Raw genomic sequence first — 25,639 nt, forward strand, 5'->3', positions numbered from 1 at the left:
CTTACTGTTTCCCCTATTTTCAGTACTTTCTCCTTCGTCTAAGCTTCCCCTGTATTGTCCTTCATGCTGCTACCCCCTGTTTTCTTTCTCAACTACTCCCTTGCACCACCTCAGATTGATGCAAGGATCACACTTGTAGTACAACCTTTGTGGATTGAGTGTTGTATCGGAGGTTCGGATGACAAATTTCCTACCACAATAGCAAAATTGGTTAGGTACTCTAATATATGTGGACTCATTGTGTGTGGATGATGATTTTGAAACAAAACTCATGACACAAATCTAATGAAATTAGCAAAGGAAAGAAAAACAACATCTAAATTACAAGAAACATTCAGAAAATGGGTTTTTATAGCCAAGCAAGACCAACAGCTACTTTTCACACGAAAAAACTAGCCGTTGGATCATCAGAATAACTATTTTTAAGTTTGGGGCATTCGGCGAAATAAGTTTAATAATAGGGGTATTTGGTGAATTATGAAACTAGGCTAACGGCGGACTAACAGACCATTATCAGTAAGGGTATTTTGGGCATTAAGTCAATTGTCAGGGGTATTTGGTCAATTATTGAAACTTGATGGGCATTTGGTGAATTACTTCAAAACTCGGGGGTATTTCATGAAATATCCGTTAAAACTAATTACAACTATTTGATGGTACGCAGACCATATTTGAATTGAAAAACAACTTTGGTACTTTAGACCAATTACATTCAAATTAATGGTACGCAGACCATATTTTCTATCCTATTTGGGCCATACTAGTCACTTCATAACATGCAAAACAGTACATATACAATACATACCATTCATCCATTCAATATCATGAATGGCCCACATAGCTGGTTAGTAAAACACATCATGCATCACGTAAACATTTGCAGCAATTAATCAAGGGCACCAATAATCTACAAATTATTCAGTCCTTATTAATTCTAATCAAGTTGTTTTAACCTTAAGGATTTGTAGACCTAATCAAGAGTTTATGACTAAAAAGGGCTCCCACTTAAACCAATAAATTCATATGCTTTACTAATTTTAAACATAAAAATGTATTCCTAGTCTAACCGGAAACATACAAATTTAATTAAAATTTAAAGCTCATATAAATTTATAATTGAATCCACAAAGTTTAATTTAATTTCAGTCGTATTTAAATTAATTCATGATTTTAATTTTAGTAAAATAATTAGAATAAATAAAATTTATTATAATTACAATATTCAAAATTAAAATCCAAGAAAATAATTTAAATTATTAATTTTAAAATTAATTAAAATTACGTAAACTGAAAATTTCAAATTAAAATTTCAAAACGATCTAATCGCAACGCAACAATCCCACGCAACGCACGCCCATGGGCCACACGCACACAGCCATCGCTGGCCATGTGCGCGCAGCCCATGCGCTGCCTCGCATCGCTGCTGCTCACCATCGCAAGGCATCACGCATGGTGCTCGCTGCGCGCGCCAGCGCTCGACGCACGAGCATGCTGCCGCAGCCCATCGCTGGGCGCAACACTCGTCGCACGTCGCAACACGCACTCGCACGCCATCGCTGGGCGCAGCGCTCGTCGCACGCGCAACAAGCGCTCGCACGCCATCGCTGGGCGCAGCGCTCGTCGCACGCACAATAGCGCTCGCACGCCATCGCTGGGCGCAGCGCTCGTCGCACGCACAATAGCGCTCGCACGCCATCGCTGGGCGCAGCGCTCGTCGCACGCACAACAGCGCTCGCTGCGCGCGAGCGATCGATGCTTGGCGCAGCACTCGTGGCACGCGAGCTTACGCTCGCTGCGCGCGAGGCTCCGCACGCTTGCGCGAGGCAGTGCGCGCTGTGGCGCAGCTCGCTTGCTGCCCACACGCGACTGCTCGTGCCTTGCTCTCGCCCTCGCCCATTCGCCCATTGCACACAGCCCACGACACAAGGCAGGGCTGCTGCCTTGTGCTCGTGCACCATGGCCTTGCTCATTGCATTTGTACCGCATGGGCGACGAGCTGCCTTGCATGTCGTCACATGCCCGCACTATACAACACCCCTTAAGGGTAACACGTAGCGTCCATTGCTTTGTGCGTGCAAGTTATATGAGCGAATCGCATAAAAATTTAAAATTTATATTCAAAATTAATGACAAATTAATAAATAATATTAATTTCATAATTTTAGGGCGAAAAATCGAAAATTTATTATTCAATTGATTTCCGATTAACATGGATTCAAGTCTAGGTCATAAAAATTTAAAATTTAACATAAATTTATAATTTTTATGGTGGTTTTTAATCATAGGCATCTAATTAAATTATAATTAATTATGAAAATCAAATTAATTCTAAATTATTCTAATTTTCAACAAATTAATCATAATTACAAATTAGATTGCATAATTAACAAGGCTAGGCATACAAATTTGTTAAACATATACAGTAGGTCAATCAAAAATTCAAGATTTATCAACAAGAATCGCAAATATTTAATTTAACATCTGAAATTTACGAAATTTTGCATTCGAAAAACTAAAACCTCCGAAAAGTCATAGTTAGGCTTCGAATTTGAGAATTCTGGGTTCGGCCGAAAAATAGTAGTTTTGTCAAAATTTTAGAATGCCTTTTACATGCGGAATTGACACAAAAATCACTCGATTTGGATGAGTAACGAAGAAACTGCCGAAAAACTGCTTACGTATAATTAAATAAACTCAATTTGCAATTAATTAACAATTACGAAAATTAATCACCCCTTTTAATTCTTGCAAATTTGTAATATTTAACCATGTTCATGAAATTTAGATTATGAAAATAATAAGAGGTTCGTGATACCACTGTTAGGTTATGATACATATGACAATTCATAAATCATGCGGAAAAACCATAAAGCCAGGAAAACATATTATTTACACATAATCATTTAGCATAGTTTAGATGCATACTCTTTGTTGCGTGCCTTCCCTAGCTGCGCCCAAGGACTCCAAGTGTCGTCCCTCCGTAGATAGTCCACAGCACGTCCGGATCCGCCTTAAGATTGACCAACTAGAATCGCCCTTAAGGTACTACTACCTCCGTTCCTAAAAGTTCTTTACGCTTTCCGTTTTAGTCCGTTCCTGAAAGTTCTTTACACTCCTACTTTATTCCATTTTTACTCTTATTTGGCCCACCATAACTTACCCACTCACAATACTTTAATATTATTTTTCACCCACTCACATTGTTGGACAATTTATAGCCACTCATTTTCCATTTGTTACCCCACCATCACATGTTCACCAAAATTCCTTAATTACCGTGCAAATAGTAACCGTAAAGATCATTTAGGAACGGAGGTAGTACTTATTTTCGGCTAAATGGGCAAGAGTTATGGCTGATTTTTCTGCTTAAAAATCCTAGCTTTGAATACTTGAAAAACTTGTGTATAAATAATGACCCTAGGCCCTTATTTATAGAGGTATGGAAAAGGAATTGGAATCCTATTAGGATACTAATTTATTTAATTAGAATCCTGCTAGGACTCTATTTAAATAAACTTTATCTAATAGGTTTAGGATTTAATCTTTTATCGAATCCCGATAGCTTTAGGATTCGCACACGAGCATCGCACGAGCACCGTACACCCGCGCAGGCCTTGCGGCCCACGCTGAGCGCACAGCGCTCGGCCCATGCTACTGTCCGCGCGCGCCCATGGCTTCGACTGGGCCTGGCTTGCGCTGGGCCTGGTCGAGGCTTTGGCGTGTGTTGGTGATGCGTGTGGCTTGCTGGGCGATGGCCTGGCTTCGTGCTGGGCCTTCGTCTAGCGAGCCTCGTCCGATGCTAATTCGTACGATACGCTTTCGATTAAATTCCCGATTCCGGAATTTATTTCCGATACGAACAATATTTAATATTTCCGATTCCGGAATTAATTTCCGTTTCGAACAAATATTTAATATTTCCGTTTCCGGAATTATTTTCCGATTCCGATAATATTTCCGTTTCTGACGATATTTCCGTTTCCGGCAATATTTCCGATTCCGGCAATATTTCCATTTCCGATAATATTTTCCGATACGTACCATGTTTCCGTTTCCGGCAACATTTACGACTTGGATAATATTTATATTTCCGATACGATCCATATTTCCGTTTCCGGCAATATCATCGTTTCCGGAGTATTCATTTCTTGCCTGTGACGATCTCAGCTCCCACTGAAACCAAGATCCGTCGATTCCGAATATCCATAGATGGAGTATTTAATGCCATTAAATACTTGATCCGTTTACGTACTATTTGTGTGACCCTACGGGTTCAGTCAAGAGTAAGCTGTGGATTAATATCATTAATTCCACTTGAACTGAAGCGGCCTCTAGCTAGGCATTCAGCTCACTTGATCTCACTGAATTATTAACTTGTTAATTAATACTGAACCGCATTTATTAGACTTAACATAGAATGCATACTTGGACCAAGGGCATTATTTCCTTCACAAACTACACAGTATAAAGTACCATATCATACACGCACGCGATTCGTGTGAGAGTACATTTGACCTCTATGTTATAATAATATCATTCCGTATCTCTCTTACTTCGTATCACCACTAATGCGCCCTTATTAGAAAATAAGCTCGTAAAATCTTTACCATGTGGTATGTTATATTTTCAGTATTAGAGTATTTGAAAGGTTTAATTATTCGAGTATTTGTCTTCCCACCCTTCTTAAATTCAATTTGATATTATATTTTTAGTATCATACTTAGCCCATATGTTACATTTATTTATGTTTAGTAAATATTTTTTAGTATTTATGTTTTTTAGTAAATACTCCCTCCGTCCCGGAATATTTGAAACTGTTTGACCGGCACGGGGTTTAATTCATTATAATTGACTTATTATTTAATTGAAAGGTAGGTAGTAGTGGGGTATTTTTTTAATATAGATAGTGGGATGTGGTGGGGGGTCGTGAATTTTCTAATGTTTATTTAGAAGGTGGGGTAGTAATTTAGAAGGTGGACCATGGTGCACATAGACCATGGTGCACCTTCTAAATTCACAGGTATATAATTGAAAGAACATCTGGTTACGAGAAAAGAACATGTTATAACAAAAAAGTGAAATATTATATCGCATGTTCTTTTGCTTATGCACATATGTTCTTTTGGTGCACCATGGTACACCATGCTCTATGTGCACCACGGTCCATAGTCCACGGATTGGTAGTAGGGTTGTTGGTGGGCCCTTAGATAAAGGTAAATAATAAAATATTATGTAAATTTCCCATTTTTAGAAGCGTTTCAAGTAATCCGGGACGGCCCGATAAGGAAAGCGTTTCAAGTATTCCGGGACGGACGGAGGGAGTATTAGACAACGATGTTAATTGAATTGGACAACCGTTCCTTTATGGAATAGGGTTTAGGGTTCAAGGGTAGTGTAGACGTCTACTTTGTCCCCATTCCCGAAAGGGAAGGTTCGATGTAAACATAAATCTCCACTTGGCAACGCATTCCTCCTATAAAAGAACGAATATCAATTCCCCTTTCATTTCAAGCAAAACTGCTATTTATGGAAACCTGCTAAAAATAGTAACTGTTTTACTTATTTAATTCTTGTTCTTTAATTTCGTGATGTATATTCTGTTTTGAGGGTTTTGTAGGCAATCAAATTAACCCTAAATTAAATTAACCCTAAATTACCATACTTCACAAAACAAAGTACCATATCATTGCCTATACGCATACCAAACTGTTTTTTCATGGTGTTTTTTATCACTGAGTACCATACATTGCCTATACGCATACAAAACTGACACTTATGGTATTTTTATATCATTCTGTACCATATCATTGCCTATACGCATACCAAACTGGACACGTATGGTATTTTTATATCCTTGCCTACAATTTTAAATTTTTATACTTCGTATTTTCTTTTCTTTCTCCTCTTCATTTGACGTTCAACAATCAAATTCTTGCTACTAATGTTCATGTTCATTTGACTACTACTTCATGTTCAATTGACGAATACTCTACTATGGTAAAACGTACTGTTAGTTGAATTTCAATGCTACCCAACAACGTTGAAAGTGGGTTTGTGAGATATTACAAAACAACGTTGATGATTACAATTATAAGGCATTAGTATTCGCAAAAAACATTAGTCTCCGCAACATCCAAAAAAAGATCTTAGTATTCGCAAGACATTTAACCCAAAAATACTTAATGTTTCAAAAACTTTTCAACTTCATTACTGGTAGATGCAGATCAGTGACAATGGGTCGCCATAATCTCCGGTAGCAGAGGGCGGCATGAGTTGTAGTCGGAATTCAAATGGGACAAAAACAGAGATTGACGAGCACTCCGAACATCACCCTAGGCGGTACAATAAAAATATTAGTATATAATACAATGTTAACTCACGAAATCGTACTTATTTTTGGAACAGATTAATAATACTCACGATGTTAATGGATTTCAGAAACGATTCTGCAGTCTCTCGAATTGCAATGAGCATCACCACCCCGCATGCACGACTGAGAAATAACATAACATATTACATGTTCAAACCCATTAAATTATTAAAATCCACAAGTATAGACATTAATACCAAGTTACCAAACCACTAACTTGTCATTATAATCGGGAAACTTTACAGAATCCACTGGCCAAATACCCATTTGATTCGGTTTCCAAGCTGGGACTGCGTTGAACTCCTTGTCATTTTCTTGCAAAACATAATCCAACGCCGGAATCTGGAAATTTAAAAGAATAGTCAATGACTGACATTGAATAATTACAAGAATTTGGAACCCTAAATTCCTACATATCTATCCTCCAGTCCATATACCAATTTCTTTACTTCCTCAGAATGCTCGCAAGCGGGATTATTAAACATGCTGTCAATGAACCATATCTTCTTGTCTTTCAATGCGAAAGCAACACACCACCAGTGTTCATTTTGTACAACTGGAACATAAACCTGGACCATCATATTACAAAAATATATAACATCTTAAGATACAGTAAACCAGTGTTTATACATAAGCCACAAAACCAGATATTTATTTATGTATATATCATTACTATGTGTAGCTTGTTTACTCCCTATGTGTTAGAAGAATTTAAAAACCTCATATGTTTATTTATTAATTAATTAATGTATCACATACACACAAACACCATTATGTTTCATACTATGTTTCATACAAGTCAACATGAGTCAACTTTGGTAAAAATATCATACCACAGAGATATCTGAAGAAACCACCTTCCTAAGGGGCTGCGACCACTTCTTCAACAAACCCGCATAGGTCTCCCTTGTGTTCAGCTTCTGATACTATAAATCAATATAATTAAAATGGATTGAATACCCAACACAACAATCAATTATGTATTAGTATAATTAAATTGTCAAGTATAGAACGTACTGAAAAGGAGGAGTCCAACATGATTCGTCGGGAAGAGTTCGGGTAATCAGCAGCCCATTCCTTGTTGTATAGATTTGCTATGGTCCGAACATACTGGGAATTAACACAGGCTCTAGGATTAACAACTGAATAGCACATCCTCTGACTAGCGTCATTCCCATCACATTCAATCAACATAGCTCCCCTTGAAAAACAATTAACAATCATTATTATACATTTCTTTCAAAGAAAATTAAGAAATTAATACAGTAGAATAACATACTCTGTCTTTGTTTTAGGGTTGCAAGACTCCACGTATTTCAGAATTGAACTCTCAACCTCATTCAGGGGCTCCTGTATGAATGCTTGTGTACGTGTTCGGATTGAACTGGGAATTTTAGCTGGTTTACTAGACCTTCCACGACCACGTGTGTTGGGTGGTGCATTTGTTTTACTGATCACCATCAGAACCTTGTTTTCTAGAGCCAGAACAATTTTTGTATTGCCTTCCCCAGAACCTTGACCATCTGCACTATCACGTTGTTCCTTGTCCTCACTCGGCGGTGGTTTCTGATTGTCACTGGGAGTACCAGTACCAGAATTAAGGTCCATCACAGGTGCCGTTCCACCAGTACTACCATCACCTCCGTCACCATCTTTCTTGTCCTTTTTTAGATGGCCATCGTCATCTTTCTCTTCATCATCTTTCTCTTCATCATCTATCTCTTCATCTTCTTTCTCTTCTTCTTGTTCGTCATCCTCCTTGCCTGTGTTCATATCAGCAGGGTTTGGCACAGCATTTGCCAGAGGCACCAACTTTGTCCCTACGCCAGTAGTGTCGTTGTTGCCAGCAGTATCAGTTGGCACATACACTTCAACAGACACTGCTTCAGCAGGCTGAGCCATTGCAAAAGGCACTGTCACAGGCACAGAGACTTCTGAGGGCACTTGGACAGGGATGGCTACTTGCACAGGCACAGGCACAGCCACGGGCACTTGTGCAGGCACATGCGCAGCCGCAGCCGGGATAGGTTGTACCTCTGAAAAAGAAGGAGTGTCAATACTAAAATCCCCTACATAATCAAGCATACTCATAAACGAATTTCCCATTTCACCTCGAAACTGTTCACTAGCATAAAAACCAGGATCACGGAACACCGGAACTTTTTCAGATTGCTGCCTTAAGAACTCAGAGAATCCGGGAAAATTTGGATTTCCTGAGGGGTGGAAACCACCCTCCGCAGAAACCTTTTCACGCAAACCCACCGTTGTGTGTACGTCTTCTTCATCACCAGAAACATCGTCAAAAACATGAACTAAGTCTACGTCTAACAGAACGTTTTTAACACACTTATTAACAGCCACTTGCTCCCCATTCACATCAACACGCGCATGATCGCTGATTACACGCTCACTACTGCCAGAAGTCTGCGTACATTGCTCAGGTTCCTTGGCCCCCAGTCTGCGTATAATGATCTGAACACTGCTTCGGAGTTCTTGAAGTTGTTGAAGTACAGGGGTAAGCTTTTCCATAAACCTAGATTCCACATGAGTATAAACCTACAGTACAACAACATTCACAGGGGTCACTTATGGTGTACTGTACACATAGAATACTTTTTTTCAGTACTATTTCAACGTGGTTTGGTACACATAGACTAGTAGTTCACAGTGGTTTGGTACACATAGACTACTAGTTTTCAGCATACAGAAACTTGACTGTACCCAAGTGTTCAGGGGAGTTTACTGAAGTATTTCTCCACCTTCTGAAGTCTTCATTCGCTCTTTAAGACCTCATAATAATACTTTGGGGGATTCTGCATTCCTTAAATAAATTAACTATCCATTCATTGTCATTGGACTACAGAATCCCCCCAAGGTATTATTATAAGCCTCAAGATAGCTAGATCCAGAGATATTAACGCAATTCGGAATCCTGCCTAATAAGTAATAAGCATACCAGTTCTAAATAACAACACAAGAAGACAGGTAATGAATGCAAATAATTATACCAGTTCAGCAATCTGTTCAGCAACCTCTTCTGCTATTGGTTGTTTCCCTTCTTTACCAAAAAGTGGATGAGGTTCTGAGTACACAACGTCATCAAGCGTCTGGTGAAAAACACATGAATTTAACAGATTAACTAAATAACTAACTACATTTCATTTATAAACTCAGGTGGATGGTAACAGATTACACACCATCAACTTCCCATAATCATGGGTGGGTTTCCTATCTTGATATTTCACCTTGTCCACTTCCTCTTCAGTCCAGACTTTAAGTCTTGGGAACTCTCCCCACCGGACAGGTTGCCGACACAAACGGTCAAGGTAGAATATCTGCACAACAACGGAAAGAACGGAATATGTGCTAAAACAAGTGGAAATATATTTTGTGCAGACACATAAAATATTTGCAAATACTCCAACACATTCAACAACAGATAAAAAACAAAACTACAGCTCTTACCAGCAAAAACAACACACAGCCACCCGTCCCGGCAGCATATCCCTGAACTTCAAACTTCCTCTGGCAATTAACGGCGTACTCCAACAGCCATTTGTGACAAAATTCACACCAATTATACTTATCGGCATCCTTCGCAACGCATACAGCCCCGAGCAGTTTGGTGGACATGTTGCCACCGTCAGTGGAAGGACACAAAATCTGTCCCAGCAGCACAATCATGAAGTTCTCCATGAACTCAGTTCTTTGACGATGATTTTCCAGGGGTTTTATCTTACCCCCCTCGTCCAAGGGACCTTGCAAAGCACGGGTTGAGTTTGATATACCTATAAATGTCTTGCTGTTTTTTGCATTTTTCTCACCGTATTTAACAGCAATGTCATGAGCCCCCCCAGGGTTGGGCAAATCATCAGCGCTTTCCGGAACAGGCAGCCCGCTGTTCTTCATTCCAAAAACATATTCCCAATGGGCAGGGGTGATAGGCATGAAATTCCCGTCACCACCAACAAGAAAGCTGTTGACTCCATCTAACCTGGTCATCAGCCAGTAGCAAAGCTGCCGCGGAAGCTTCGATATTTTCAGCTCCAAAAGTCCACCAAATCCCATCTTTTTCACACAGTCCTTCCTTGTTTGATCAAACCCAGCTATCAACTTCGAGAACGCATCGGTGCGACAAATAACACTTGGTTGCTACAAAAAATGGATTTATTATAAACACACAAGACAAACAGATGAAACATACCCATCCAACAACTACACAAACACTAAAACATAATTTTATACTTTACGCTCACAATTAGCCATTTGAGTGGCAACTACCAAGTCATGTTGTCTCGCATATTCACCCCTTGACATCCGCCGTGGGGGAATAGGAACCTGTTTCAACACAAGTTCATAACCAAATTAGTATATCAAATGGGGTATATAGTAAAATTTAAAATTTTTAAGTCACTCTACTAACCCGCAGAAAATCTTTCTTTTTCGGCCCTCTCTTTTGTTTCACGGGACACTCTCTTTTCCCTCCCTCTGTTACTCCTCCCTGTCTTATACGCCCACTTTCCTCAACCTTCCTACGCTTATTCTTCTCCAGCACCATCTTCTTCACAACTTTCCCCCCCTCATCCTCCTTTTCAACCCTACGCCTCTGCCTCAATAACTTCAAACGCTTCAATAACATCTCTTCTTCATTTGAATTCCCACCCCTAACAGTCTTCCCTGGATGCCTTAACAACTGTTCCTCCTCATAACCAGCATCCTCTGCATACTCTTCCACATCATCTACAGCAGCACGCCGGCTCTTAACATACAATTTCTTATTGTTCTGCTTTCTCTTATTTGACTTACCACCACCTTCATCTTCAGAATTTGTAAAATCATCATCATCTACATCTTCATCTTCCACTCCTTCATCCTCATACAGAGAATCCTCACTATCATCCCCTGACACAACCTCATCAGATTCATAGTGTTCTTCGTTTTCTTCATTTCCGGTTCCGGTTCCGGTATACGCCTCTTACGCTTACTGGTGCCAGCTTCCAGGGGTTGGCTACCAGCAGGCACAACTTCACTAACAGCAAAATTCTGCATCAAAAGCATCATATGCCACAGTTAAGGATTACACTACATCATACACTCCAAATTTAGACTTACACTGCATGATATATACACTCCAAATATAGAATTACACTGTGTGGGTACAACCCAAATTTAACAACTAATAACACTCACCCATGGTTGTTTGGCTCCAGTGTGTCCCTTTTTGAAAACCATCCTGAAATAATTTAGGTAAATAAATAATAAGATTAAGAACAGTACTAATTCAACATTCCTTTTAGATTGAATACCAAACTATATACAACTTTCCATTTAAAAAAACCACCATGTACCAAATTTATTATTTGCCACACATTCTATGTGGTTTGAACTCAAGGCAGTCACATACTCAATCAATTTTGAACAATACATTCGTAAAATACATAATAATACAAGTTCAACACCCGCCCTTTCACCAGAAAACAACAAATATTTAAATTCAACACCTGCCCTTTCTTTACATTCACCAAATATGATAAAACCGGCCCCAAAAAATTACAATATAATATCAAATTTGATAAATTCATACTCCAAATCGAACATTCTTTATCTAAACCCTAAACCCCAAAATAAATTCTTTGTATTGATTCATGCATCTCCAAAACATAAAACCCCAAAAGGTTGAAATTATTTGATTAACCCTAACTAAAACACACCGGTAATTGAAAAAAATTATGAAAACATTCCAGCATGAATTGATGAATTACCCAGAAACAAACGAATTTCTAGCAAGATAATCTACCCTAAAATAAACGAAACCCTAAACCAAAAAAAACAAACAATTCTTCATCAATCCAAACCCTAACTTCAACAAAATTCAGCAAAAATTCCCAATTATATACAAACTACAACAATGAAATCAAAAAATTACGGAATTAAAATGAAATATTTCATCTTTACCTGGAATTGAATGAAGGATTAGTCTTCGCTCCAACGAACTCGCCCAAACTTCAAGCTTCGTTAAACTCGCCCAAATTACTCAAATTCGAAAAAAAGTAAGTTTAAGAAAATCTGGGAGAAAGAAATCGTGGTGTAGCAATGGTGATTTTGGAGGAGATGAACAATCTTGCGGGAGAAGGAGTGTTTTTACAATTACGAAGGTGAGAGAAAATGAGAGAGTAAATGAAAATGAGATGAAAATTACGAAGTAGGTTTTACAATTACTGCTGTATTTTTTTAATTCAAAAAAAAAAATTGAATTTCAAAATTTTGGAACAGAAATGTAGAGAGAGAAGCAGAAATAAAAAGGAGAAAGGAAAAAAGGTGGGCCAAAGCACAAATGGTACTTGAAAGTACCATTTTACCCCATTATAGGTTTTGCAATCTATAATAATTATAGATTCAGACTTTCTCCCCCCCACTCCCTAAAATGACGAGAAAGTCTTGGACTATACCTACTAGAGGCTTTAAAAACTATACCAAGAATATAATAATAATAAACTTTAAAGTGGGGCAAAAACAACAGAAAAAAAAAAGGAAACCATGATATTACCTGGCGCTAACTCAAAGTTAGTAAGAGAAGTAAAATTTCGTCCAAAGCGCCAAAATTCCAGTCCAATTGTTTGGCGGCAAAAACAAGGTGAATTGTAATCCACATATTCTTCTTCTTCATCAATCTGATACAATCAACCATTTCTGGAACTCAAATTTCTCAAATTCCCTTAGATTCGTGATGAGGGTTTGTCACAAAAAAATCCCAAAACAATCGATGGAGGAACTCTTGATTTAGTCTCCTCGAATTCAATAAATCTATCGATAACCGTTCTGTGAGTGAACTCTGTGTTATCAATGGTGAATCACGCTGTGGGCGGCGGAAGGAGAAGATTACAGCTAGATAATCAGGTATGGATGAACAAATTAATTATATTTATGTTTCCATACACAACAGATATTACATCAGTTCTTTCTTGTTAATTATTGTTATTACTAATCAATAATAGGGTTTAGGGTTTGGGGTAACTGTAAATGTGTATTATTAGGGATAATTAGTACATACATAGTTGAAACATTAATTAAAATCATTTCGTTGGTGTACGAGTAAATGAATTGATAACTAATATATAATAATGATGACATTTATACGCTCTAAATTTGATGGAAATTATTTTCAGTGTTTGTACCAAGTAAAACCAAACTTGATTAAAAAGTGTAAGTTGGTATAGGAAAATTAATATGATCTAACTTATTTGGTATTGTTTAATCATATCAATTTTATGAATATTGCAATTTGGTATAGTGTTTGTATTGGGTGAACAATGTGAATTTGGTATTAGATTATTTTGATGTGCTATTGGTAACTTAAACTTCCATGTTCCCCAAGGCTGATGATAGTGAACTGGATGAAATGACATTCCAAGTGTTGGGTGAACAATGTGATATATCTAGTGATGAAGGTGTTGATGAAAGTGGGGATGATTTAGCCGATGAAAGTGGTGAAGGTGTTGATGAAAGTGGTGATGATTTAGCCGATGAAAGTGGTGAAGATTTAGCCGATGAAAATGGTAATGGATACAGAAATGTGGATGAAGAAGACGCTGAAGATGAATGTGGTTATGAATCTTATGATTATGATAGTGGGGATGATTATGATGAGGAACTGGATGTGGGAGAAGATTTGAATGAGGAAGTTTTCATGGGTAATGACGATGACCTTAAAGAGGATAATGATGTTGATGCTGAAAATCAAGCTGAAAATGATGTTGATGGAGAAGAAAATGACTCATTAGTAGGAGAAGGTGTGGGTAATGCTGTAGGACAAGGTAGTGGATTGAAAGGAAATATTTCTGGAGTGTATACAACCCCTACAAGGAGGAGAGAAGGCCCTGCATTAGCCAGCCCTGTAGTTGGAATGTCATTTCCTAGTTGGGAAGGTATGAATAACTATTACCGTTTGTATGGGGAACAACAAGGATTTGGTGTAGTCTGTGTAGGGGGAAGAAGTTGTCCCAAATTAAAACAAGAAAATGGGAAATCAAATTCCCTAAAAACTTATGTGTGGAGGTGCGAGTGTTACGGAAGAACCACTTACAGGCGCATGGTCAATGGGAAAAAAGTGAGTATGGCCTTGGATCCACTTGTGAAGAAGAAGTCCAAAAAGTGTAATTGCCCTGCTATGTTGTATGGTGCTCGTGAGCAGGATAATAGTTGGGTGGTGAAGAGTGTTCTAAACGAACACGTGAACCACAATCCAACACCTACAAAGTCTAATCATATATCGATGTATAGGGTGAAGAAAATTACTGATACAATTTTAAATCAGATTGTAAATGATCATGATTCAGGGGCGCCAATTACACAGATTTTCAACAACCTAGCTGGTAGACGGAACGGGGTTGAGAATATTGGGTTTACCAAAAAAGATATGCATAATATTTTGAATAAGAGGATGCGATTGAGGCTTAGAGACGGAGATGCTGCGGCAATGATAAACTATTTAGATAGAATGACCAAGGACAACCAAAAAATTTTCCATCTGCACCGCGTAGATAAATCAGGGAAGTTGAGGGATGTTATGTGGGTTGACGCTCGTAGTAGAGAAGCGTATAAGTATTTTGGGGATGTGGTTTGCTTTGACTCGACCTACCTCACAAATAAGTATGAGTTGCCGTTTTCGAACTTTGTTGGGGTAAATCACCATGGGCAGACCATATTATTAGGATGTGCTTTATTATCCCACGAAGATGCAGAGACATTTGTGTGGTTGTTTCGGTCGTGGTTGTCCTGTATGGGGGGAAAAGCGCCAGCAGCAATGATGACTGACCAAGATGCTGCAATGAGGAAGGCGATTCGGATAGCAATGCCAATGCCACAAACTCGACATCGCTGGTGCATGTGGCACATAATGCAGAAGTTTAGCCGGAAACTAGGGTCGTTGAATGATTTCCCCCAAATAAAAGTTGCGTTACAGAATGCCATATACAATAGTTTAACTCCTGTTGAGTTTGAGGAGGAATGGGCGGTTGCTATCAAAACATTTAAACTCGACACAAAGGAGGAGACAAAGAAATGCTATAAGTGGCTTGAAGGTATGTTAATTTCCAAAATTTTGAATTTCATGTGCTAAGTAGATGTACCAAACTCCGTTATTTGTGTTGTTTGGTACATATTTTTGTTGTACTCCCTTATATATATAAGAAGTTGGTACTTCAAATTGTGATTTATGAAAATGCAGACTTTGTCTCTTACATTTTGGATCCCTAGCAAGTTTGTACAACCAGAGAGAAATGTGGATACCGGCTTATGTGAAACATATATTTTGGGCAGGTATGCAGACTACTCAAAGGGTGGAGAGCATAAATAGTTTTTTCGACGGCTACTTGAAGAAGAACACGAGGTTGTATCAGTTTGCTCCAAGATATTGCAAGGCAATGGAAAGTAGGGCGAATGATGAAAGAGCTGCGGATGTGAACTGTAGTCGTTTCAGTAGACCGTTAGTGGGTGAGTTTGCTGTGGAAAGAAAGTTTCAGAAGATACACACAGACGCGAAGTTTGTTGAAGTTCAGCTACAGTGCATGCGCGTATGCTATGTTTCCCCCATAAGTTCGAAACCGATTTCTGACGTGGAGGTGGAACACCTTTTATCAGACAAAGTGTGGGTGTGGTCCAAGTTTCTGAAGAAGGAAATATCCTTGTCCGGTAGAAAGCGTACATATGTTGTACTCTTCAACAAAGAAACGTCAGTTGCGAAGTGTGATTGCAAACACTTTGAGTGCCATGGCATAGTGTGCCGGCATATAATCAAGGTACTGGACGTGGAGAATGTGGAAACAGTACCTGCCGCTTATATTGTTGATCGTTGGAGGAAAGATATCCAACGTAAGCACACCCTTGTCAAGGTTGCGTATCATGATCCAGAGAAGACTGAGGAAGTTAAGCGATACGACAAAATTATGAATGCCATAGAACCGGTTGCTCTGCGTGGTTCCCTCGCAGAGTAAAAAATGGACATTGTTATTGAGATGATTCAGAAAACTGTGCTACGTTTGGATGAGAGCGATGTACTTACATCAGCAGTGGGCGATAACGAAGGCGGTGGTGCTGCTTCTGTTGGCAACAGAAAGAGCAGCGATGCTCCTCTAACTCCTGGGTCTGTTAACAAACCTCCCAACAGTTACGGGGAGGATACACCATCTCTATCCCCACCTGTGGTTGTTAAGGATCCTGTTCCACGTGGTGGTGTGAAGGCCCACAGGACTCGTGAGAAACGATTCCTTGCTGCCGGTGAGATCAAAAAGCCTGCTAGAAAGCAAGTACGGAAAAATAAGGACGTTGTTGCGGAAGAAGTTCCTGGACCGAGTCTAGCGAATACCAACATACCAGGCCAAAATAATCAAGGTTGTATACAGAACAACTACCATCCTCGATGGGGGTCCAACCAAATTGTGAGAGCTGATTTATCCTCATCCAATTCTGTTATAAATTTGACAACATTGTGGAGTGTGTACAGAGTATAATGTTTGTTGTGGTTTATGGTTTCAGGGTATGCATGGTCAGCTTCGCGGGAATGGAGGTGAATTGCAACAACTCGTAGGAGTTCAGAACGGTCGGGAACCTGGTGGGCATATTTTATATCCGCAACACAATTTCATGAATGGTGCTCCCCTTCAAAGCTTACAGGTGAATTGTAATGTTAATATGAATTTTCTTTTGTGTGTAGTCTGTTTTGGTGTAAACTGATTCTGTGACATGTAGCCGCAGCCATCCGGTAGAGTTTGTGGAGGCGTTGCTACAAATTTGTTTCCAGTGGAACAACAACAAATCCGCATGTCAGTGGGGGGGATTCGTATGTCCCAAGAGGATGTAATGCTCTCTCAAGATCCATGTCAGATGGTTTTGTCACAGAACATGAGTGGTGTGCAACTGTCCCAAATTTCTCAAAACCAAGGTGGAGTTCAAATGTCACAAATCCAATGCGTGCGTCCATTACCTCAAATGCCGCAAAACTTGAATGCCTTGCAAGTATCGCAGAACGCAGGCTCCCTAAGGTATTTTACCAGTAATGTTGCTGGAACTTTCCAAGGTTCTGGAAATCAGTGCATGCCGGGCGTAAACCAGAATTATCAAGTCCATGGAAATCATACGTTACAAGGACACATAGATCATCCAAATTACCAACACACAAGCAATAATGTGTTTCAAGGTAATCAGTGCTTTGTAGGAAATACCAGCACTCAGGTTTACCAAGACAATGTTTCACGCAACCCAATTTTCACCAAAGACCTCCTTAGTTGCCACGACTTGTCAAAAAATCAATACGTAATTCATTTGATAGGGTACTTGTAGTCCGTAATAAGTTGTTGATTATTTATATTTAATTTATAACACTTGGTAATAATGTAACATTGTATAACATTGTTTATTAGTTGTTAAATTTAGAGTTCGTGAGATAGGTGTTGTTCGGCCTACATTTAGTGTCTGTCTATAAGGTGTCTGCCTATAAGGTGTTTGGTACAAAAAGTTTCTTAGATGATGGTGTAATTTAGAGTTCGTGTATAAGATGTTTGGTACACACAATAATAAATAGTTATTTGGTTGTCAACCTATCGGTGTAATTTAGAGTTCGTGTATAAGATGTTTGGTACACACAATAATAAATAGTTATTTGTTAAATTTAGAGTTCGTGAGATAGTTGTTTGGTACACAATAATAAATAGTTGTTTGTTAAATTCAGAGTTCGTCTATTAGCACTGACAAATAATTGTCCTTTAATACATTAAAACGTAGTTTAGATACAACACAAAGCACCTAGTACATGCCGAGATACAAGCCGAGAGATATTAAAGTTTAGACATTAGACTAATACATATTAAAGTTTAGACATTAGACTAACAGACATTAGACTAATAGACATTAGACATTAGACATTAAGCCGAGATACAAGCCGAGATAATCGAACCCACATGTAAAAATTGTGGTTGGTTGTGTTGGTAATAATTTTCGCTTAGTGTAGTTAATAACCTACTTAAAATAGTGTCAAAGTTGTTGCTGACACGACTTTCATCGTCTCCTTCTTATAGGTCCAACTTACGCGCAAGGGGTTGCTTCCGGGGCTTGAAGACTGGCTGCTCAACATAGATCATCCAACATTATTAGTGAAATATAAAAAGTGAGAACACAACAACAAAAGAATTAAAACTACAGTTGTAAAATTTGGAACAACATATTCGGTTACCAAATTTTACACCAAGGACTATACTATTTCCTTTTCAAACTACATATTATATTTAAACGGGGACTATACTTTTTGGATATCAAACTATCGTTGTTGGTACCTAGTAAGTAACCAAATTTTACACAAGGACTATACTAGTTCCGTTTCGAACTATCAACAATATATTCGATTGAACCAAATGAACACAGGGCCTGTACTATTTGGTTGTCAAACTAAGAAGTTGTACGTAAACAAATTTTGTATTAATAATGTTGGTTGATTAATATGCAAGAGGATATCCTAATATAGTCAGAAAGCAACGAAACTAGTAATTAATTACAGACATTTAGAGGTTGAACTAACCTTTGCAATGAGTTTAAACAGGGTCATTGGTTCTAAGTTCTCTTCGATGAACTTAACGACAATTTCACAGAGTTTCCAAATAACTACCACCCCACCACAGTCACGCAGGTTCTGGAACACACTGCATTTATAATTACCTGGAAGTCGATGAACAAGTTGCTTGCAATGTTGCCAAGTAATCCTAGCTTGTGTTATAACCAGGAGCGAGGGTTTATGAGCTTCATAAAGCATTTTGAAACCCTTTTCGAAAGAAGGCCTCGCCATGGATCTGGCGTTCCAAATAACAACCACTGTTCCCCTCGGGAAAAGGGGGTGGTAGTCCCCGTAGCCAATTGTATCTCCTTTAAAACTAATATCGACATACTCGCGAGGCCATCTCCAAAAGGATCTTGGTGTCACATTGATTTCCACATAATGGAAAAAGGCGTCAATGCTCGAAACGTGTACTGCGTCCGCGTCCGACGACATGAACAAGTGACGGTTGAAATCGGGGAAGCTAGAAATTGGTAGATTATCTATGTCGATGCCTGGGATGGGGTCTACTATTGGGATCAAAATGTCTGGGTACAACTGGGTAGACCCAGATGCTCTTAACTTCCTTGATGTCCAATCCAAGAATGCCCAAAATGCCAGATGTAGGTCTTGTTGGTCTTCAATTAAGGGTCGGTGCGGCGGCAAAGCGACTCCATCTGGCATCGCCATTAAATCGCATTGGAAGCTTTCACGATCATAAGACTTCCTCAACAGCTTGTCCTTCAACTGGTTTCTTAAGTCAAATCGGATCGCGTCACGTATGTACACATTACGGTGATAGTCTTCGCCGTCAACGTAGAACAACGTGTTATTGTAATCTACTTCTGGAACCAACTTAGAAGTGTATAAGGGTTTGAAATAGATAATATTTTTTGGATTCAATAGGAGAGTGGTCCTGCTATTATTACCCACTTCAATGTTGGCGATCTGTGAAGTAATAGATTTTCCTTTGGATGAGTGTTTGTGTTTTCGTACGGCGCTGAACATGGTGGAAGGATTAAATGTTGGGGAACTGTTTGTTTGGATGAAATGAACGGTAAGGGGTGGTTGAAAATGGTTGGGTCTCCCTTAAAAAGAACATATTTACTTGCACATTTATTTCATTTCCATTTCCAACCACCCAAGCCAGTAATTATGAATTTCAATTTGACGTAAAGTTGGTACACCATAACTGTACTAAACAACAGACGATCATGAAACTGGTACACCTTATTGTAACAAAATAAGATCATCTGAGTATGTGGTACACTTTAGTGTTATTTGGTACTAAAGAAGAATGAATTTTGATGTAATATGGTACGCAGTTGCAATTTTAAAATGGTACTTTTTAATACTAATGTGTACTCGGTAATAATTGTTAGGTACCTTTTTAACATGAAATTGGCACCATTCTAACATGTATTTGGCAGGTGTAACTTGACAACTTCGAGAAAAGAGAAGCGTTAGGGAAGAAAAGTACCTCAAACGTGACGTTGAACAACGCGTCTTCTATCATGAAATCTGCTTCTTTGTACGAGACGTAAAGCTCATTCACACGCCACATAAGCACCACCCCTCCACACAGATCAATGTTGTCGAATACGGTACTGTCGTACTTTCCCGGGAGGTTATTTATAAGTTCCTTACCGTCGTTGTTGCTGATCCTAGCTTCAGTTACAACTATGAGAGATGGGTGGTAGGTTGCAAAAAGTGAGAAGAATGTTTCCCTGAAAGAAGGCCTTGTCATAGACTTGGCATTCCACACAACCACAATCATTCCGCGTGGGATCATCGTTGGGGGGACTCCGGCGAACATCTTTTGCCCTTCTACGCGTATTTCCGCATACGCCCGTGAAGGCTTTGAAAAATTCTTGTCCATGACTCCCACTACCAGACTAGAGAAGAATTGTTCCACCCTCATAACGTGGATTGCGTCTGAGTAGGATGCAATGCATATCCGAGCTTCGAAGTCGGGAAAATTATAAATGGGCAGATCTTGAACATCAATATCTGGCTTGGGGTCGATTATTGCAATAAGCTCGGAAGGGAACAACTTCCAAGATATTTCGTCTGCTAAAATGTTGGAACACCATACTAGGAAGGCCCAAAACCCCTGATGTAAATGGGGGTGGTCGGTAATTAGAGGACGGTGTGAAGGAGCAGGTCCTCCTTCGGTTGTAGCCATCACTGCACACGGGAAAGCATCATGTATGTACGGGGTGTTTGTCATCACCGCTGTAAGTTGCAACTCCAAATCTGACTTTATTGCCTCTGGTACGGTGAATTCCGCTTCAAATTCTTCGAGGTCGACGTAGTAGCTAGTGGTGTTATAGTCTACCTCAGGTAAGTTTGATGCTTTTGGCTGGTCGAAGTAAAGAACAGATGTTGGGTGAAAAATAAAATTTTGAGATGGCCCTGAAACCTGGTTTTGGGCAACCCTACTAGAAATGGACTTCATCTTCTTCATGCTGAAAATCTGGTATAATGATGAAGTGATAACTACGGCTACTCAACTACGGCTACTCACTGAAGTTGAAAATATTTGTAAGAGGTAGGGTTGGAAGTTAAATGTTGTTAAGAATTCTCAAAAGGGAGTTTGTACCTATAAATACGAAGTCCCAGTTTAGGGTTCTGAACAGGTAGTTGTTAGCATTTACTTTTACTAACATCTTTGGTAGTTGTGTATTAAATTGGCCCTTACATTTTTATTACAATTGAACGACTAGTTTGGTACCCTAGTTTGGTACCCTTTTTAATTCATTGATCATAATTGGTACAACAGTGTTTACTATTTATATAGCAAATCCTATATAAATAATGTTCAACTACATTCGTTATAAATGTGGGTTAATTAAACCTTTTAATTAGTTGTGTGGTACGACCCCAATTGAATTTAGTCAATTAACAATTGAATTTAGTGATTCAGTTGTTGACAACGATTTGAGTGTATGGTACTTTAAAGTAAACCGTTTGGGTGAATGTATTATTCCGATTGGTAAATTAGGGTAGTGTAAGCCATTCACAATTTTGGGCAACATTAGATTTGTTAAAAAGGACCTTTTATAACCCAAATTTTGCGAGATACGACCTTATATAATGTTTTTGTCAAATCAGACATTTATGTAATTTTTTTGTTAAATCACACCGTTATCACACCCAATTTTCCTCCTAATTTATAAGCTGTAAAACCTAAAGTTGAAAAAAAAAATCAAAAGAAAATCAAATATGAAATTCAAGACTCGGGAAAATGAATGTCCTTAGCCAACGTAAGCCACGTGTGCTGCTCACGTGCAAGTCAATGGGCGCCGGGAAAGCTCAGACAATGCCGAAAACTTCCTTTTAGGTCCCTTAAGGTGTGTTTTCACAAAAAAAATTATAAAAGGTCCTTTCTCGCAAAATTTGTGTTATAAAAGGTCCTTAAAGGTCCTTTTTATTCGAACAAATGGTAAATTAGGGTTATCCATTCATACATAATATGGGTAAAAATAAATATTTGGACAAGTATTTGAGTGTTTGGTACGTATAAGTATACATGTTGGTACAATATACTCTCGAGAATGGTAAATTAGGGCTAGCCATTCATACAAGGAATTAACAATGGTTTTAGGAATATATCTTACTAGATTTATATGTTTTTACAATGGTTTTACTAGATTTATATGTTTTAGGAATTAAAAATGGTTTTATATATTTTATATGTATTAGGAAAATATATTTGATATATTTTATATGTTTTTTAAAATGATAAATATTACCAAACATAATAATCTTATACTTTGTTCTATTCATAGAAAAAATCGCATCAGGATTTGACACGTGAATTGATACGTGTCATTCCTGGTGTTTGTTTTAATATGATTATACGAAATTTAAAATATTTATAAATAACATATTCCCGAATGACCCGTTATCGAATACACGATTTGACCTAATATGAATCCGAACCCGTTGTAGTCATGTTTGATCAAATACACGATTATGTTTTATGGTATGTGGTTTAGTGGTTGCTAATATTAATATTAATAGTCATTTAAGTTCTGTTGGATTTATTTTTATTGAATTTAACCAATTTTAGTGGTTGCTAATATTAATAATTTGTTTTCAGATGTTGGGGTACCAATCGGTTGCGCACGTTGTACCATACAATAAAGTCCCCTGATATTTTTAGCTCAAAGTAGTTCAAATTCGGTGAGCGGGAAAATTCCCGCCCAACATATCCCCTACAGTGAAGTGTGTCGAATACGCTTCTACATACGTTTGGCACTATATATTTGAACTTGATTTTGTAGAATAGTATGTTGCAGAAGAAAAAAAATAAAATCCATCCTTCCACCCAATTGTCATAATGTCAAGATGTTCGACTGGCCACACGTCTCCTGCCGTCAATGTTGGTGCGACCGCCGGCCACCGGATTCTATGGTGTGAGACCGTAATGTGCCCAACGTGTACCAATTGTATTACCGAACTCCGCATTTCGCAGAGTACATCAAATCCGATGAAGCTGTATTACAAGTGCCGATTCTGTGGATGGTTTCAGTGGGTGGATGACCATAACTTAATTAAGGAAGACGATATGGTTCCTTCATCCCTAGTACAATTAGGGTTTGATGTAGTCAAAAATCACCTAGCTAGAATTGAAAAACGTCTAGATTTAGTGTTCCGAATTTGTGTAATATGCCTATTTGTAGTATTTGCAAAGTTGTTTTGGTAATTTGAATTTAATATCCCGATTAATTTGTGTAATCACTTATGTAAATCGTGTTCCGTCGGAATTGAATCTATTTATATTTCTTTATAATTATTCTGATGGGAACACTGGTTTTATTAATACAAACTCCATATGAGATTCGAAGCACATCAAAGACTAAATTGGCAAGTAAATAAAAAACTAAACGTTTACTAACCCGGATTTCATTCATACAGCCTTCTTTTTGCTTTGCACGGGGATCCTTGTATGACTGCCTGAAACATTAAATAAGTATACAAACAGATAATTATGTAAGTACATAAGGGTATACTAAACTATATCTGAAACCTACATTTGGTACCCTTTTTGTTATAGACCAAGGTATACTAAATTATACCTGAAAATCTAATTTGTTATATAACCTACAAGGTTTGGTATTACATGTCTGGAGGAAACTTACATGGAACTTCAACCCCACTAGATGATTCACTTCGTCGGGGAAGCATGAATTGGTAAACATTCGTTGGGTAATGGAAGGTTGAATGTCTTTAACACTCCAGAACATCACAACACCGCCCGCACGGCCGGTTGGACCAAACACATCGTGCTGGTATGCCCCAGGTAATTTTTGGGCAAGCAACAACAGGGGGGCTTCACCAATTCTGGACTCAGTAATTATAGTCAGGGCTGGGTTGAGTTTCTGAAATATCTCATTGAAGTGTATCATAAACGAGGGTCGGGTCACACCCCTTGCATTTCATATAACAACCACCAACCCCTTTACTAGCAACGCCTTTGTTAGCTGGCCAGAATACTGGTCTGTAGCACTTACTTGTATTTGATGATATCTCCTACTTCTTCGTTTGACCTCGTGGTAGAACACATCTAGGTCAACAGATTGTAGATGCTTTGAAATTCTCATGACATGTAAGGCATCAGTATAAGAACCCATGAAGATCGGAGTTTTACGGATAGGGACCGCATATATGGGTGTCTGGTCTATGTGAAGAACCGGACGTGGGTCGATAAGCGCAAGATAATTTGCAGGGATGGCATCAAACTCTTGCCAAGCTTCCCACTCGATGTACGACAACAAACCACCGTGAATGATCCCTGTAGAATCGTCTGGGGTGGGTAAATGGTAAGGATCAATCCGTGGTCCTTCTCTTAACATGAACGTACCAGGGAACCCGTCCCTGTCCCATGTTTTTGAAAATATGGCTGCTCTAACCCATTCGTTAGAAATGGGGTTGTAATCATCATCTTCGAGTAATTCGTCATATGTTTTAAAGAACATTGTATTGTTTAAATCAATCTCCGGTTCCGTACCTTTCGAAGGGGCGAAGTACATTGAAACACGGGGATGAAAGTGAATTTGTCGTGTTGGTGACATTTCATGCGACACAACTTGTTTAAGAACATTCTCGTGGGGAGAATTATTCTTGTGGGGAGTGGTAGAATTATTATTATGGGGTGTTTTATTCATCTTCAATTGTACGTGGAAAGAGACAGACAACCAAACTAAGTGTTTGTTATGCAAAACTGAACTTTCTGGTTTGTCTGAGATTGTGTGGTTGTGATGTTGTTATCAAATTCAAGTTAAGTGTACTATAAGCTGGTTTTCATTATTATGAGTAGGTGTTCTGCATTTATAAGCATTAAGTGAACTATAAATTTTAAATACATTTTAAAGTACAAAGGTACAAGGGGTTATCCATTCATTCTGTCAACATTCATACCAATATGGAGAGTTCATTTAGTTCGTATAACTACATCTATCATCCCTTCATTTACTTGCATTTACCACACCCACCAAACAAATACGGATACCCTAAAACCCTAAAAGAGGTATCCTCCTTTAAATAGTTAAACCAGAACTCCAAACTCCTAACTGCAAAACACAAACATTTCAAACCTTTTCATACGGCATAAGAGGTCACTCAATAGGGGACATACAACGTCCAGGTAATCTAAGTTTATCTACTGTAATTGTTTAAATATC

At 38.6% G+C, this 25,639-nt stretch overlaps 1 protein-coding gene across 1 annotated transcript; it reads left to right on the forward strand.

The window, feature by feature from the left end:
- Positions 1-13,213: 13,213 nt before the first annotated feature.
- On the forward strand, positions 13,214-16,362 carry LOC130465424 (protein FAR1-RELATED SEQUENCE 6-like). Its single transcript, XM_056834173.1, has 3 exons — positions 13,214-13,267; positions 13,746-15,450; positions 15,689-16,362. The coding sequence occupies exons 1-3, from the start codon at positions 13,214-13,216 to the stop codon at positions 16,360-16,362; spliced, it is 2,433 nt and encodes an 810-aa protein (XP_056690151.1).
- The last annotated feature ends 9,277 nt before the right edge of the window (positions 16,363-25,639 follow it).

The sequence above is a fragment of the Spinacia oleracea genome, chromosome 1 (assembly GCF_020520425.1).
Source record: "Spinacia oleracea cultivar Varoflay chromosome 1, BTI_SOV_V1, whole genome shotgun sequence".
NCBI classification, from domain to species: Eukaryota; Viridiplantae; Streptophyta; class Magnoliopsida; order Caryophyllales; family Amaranthaceae; genus Spinacia; species Spinacia oleracea.

Bases quoted from the DNA above. Each gene is read 5' to 3' on its own strand.
- LOC130465424 (XM_056834173.1), top strand. From the start codon at position 13,214: ATGGTGAATCACGCTGTGGGCGGCGGAAGGAGAAGATTACAGCTAGAT. The intron at 13,268-13,745 runs GTATGGATGAAC...ATGTTCCCCAAG, and splicing joins GATTACAGCTAGATAATCAG to GCTGATGATAGTGAACTGGA. The intron at 15,451-15,688 runs GTATGTTAATTT...TATTTTGGGCAG, and splicing joins ATGCTATAAGTGGCTTGAAG to GTATGCAGACTACTCAAAGG.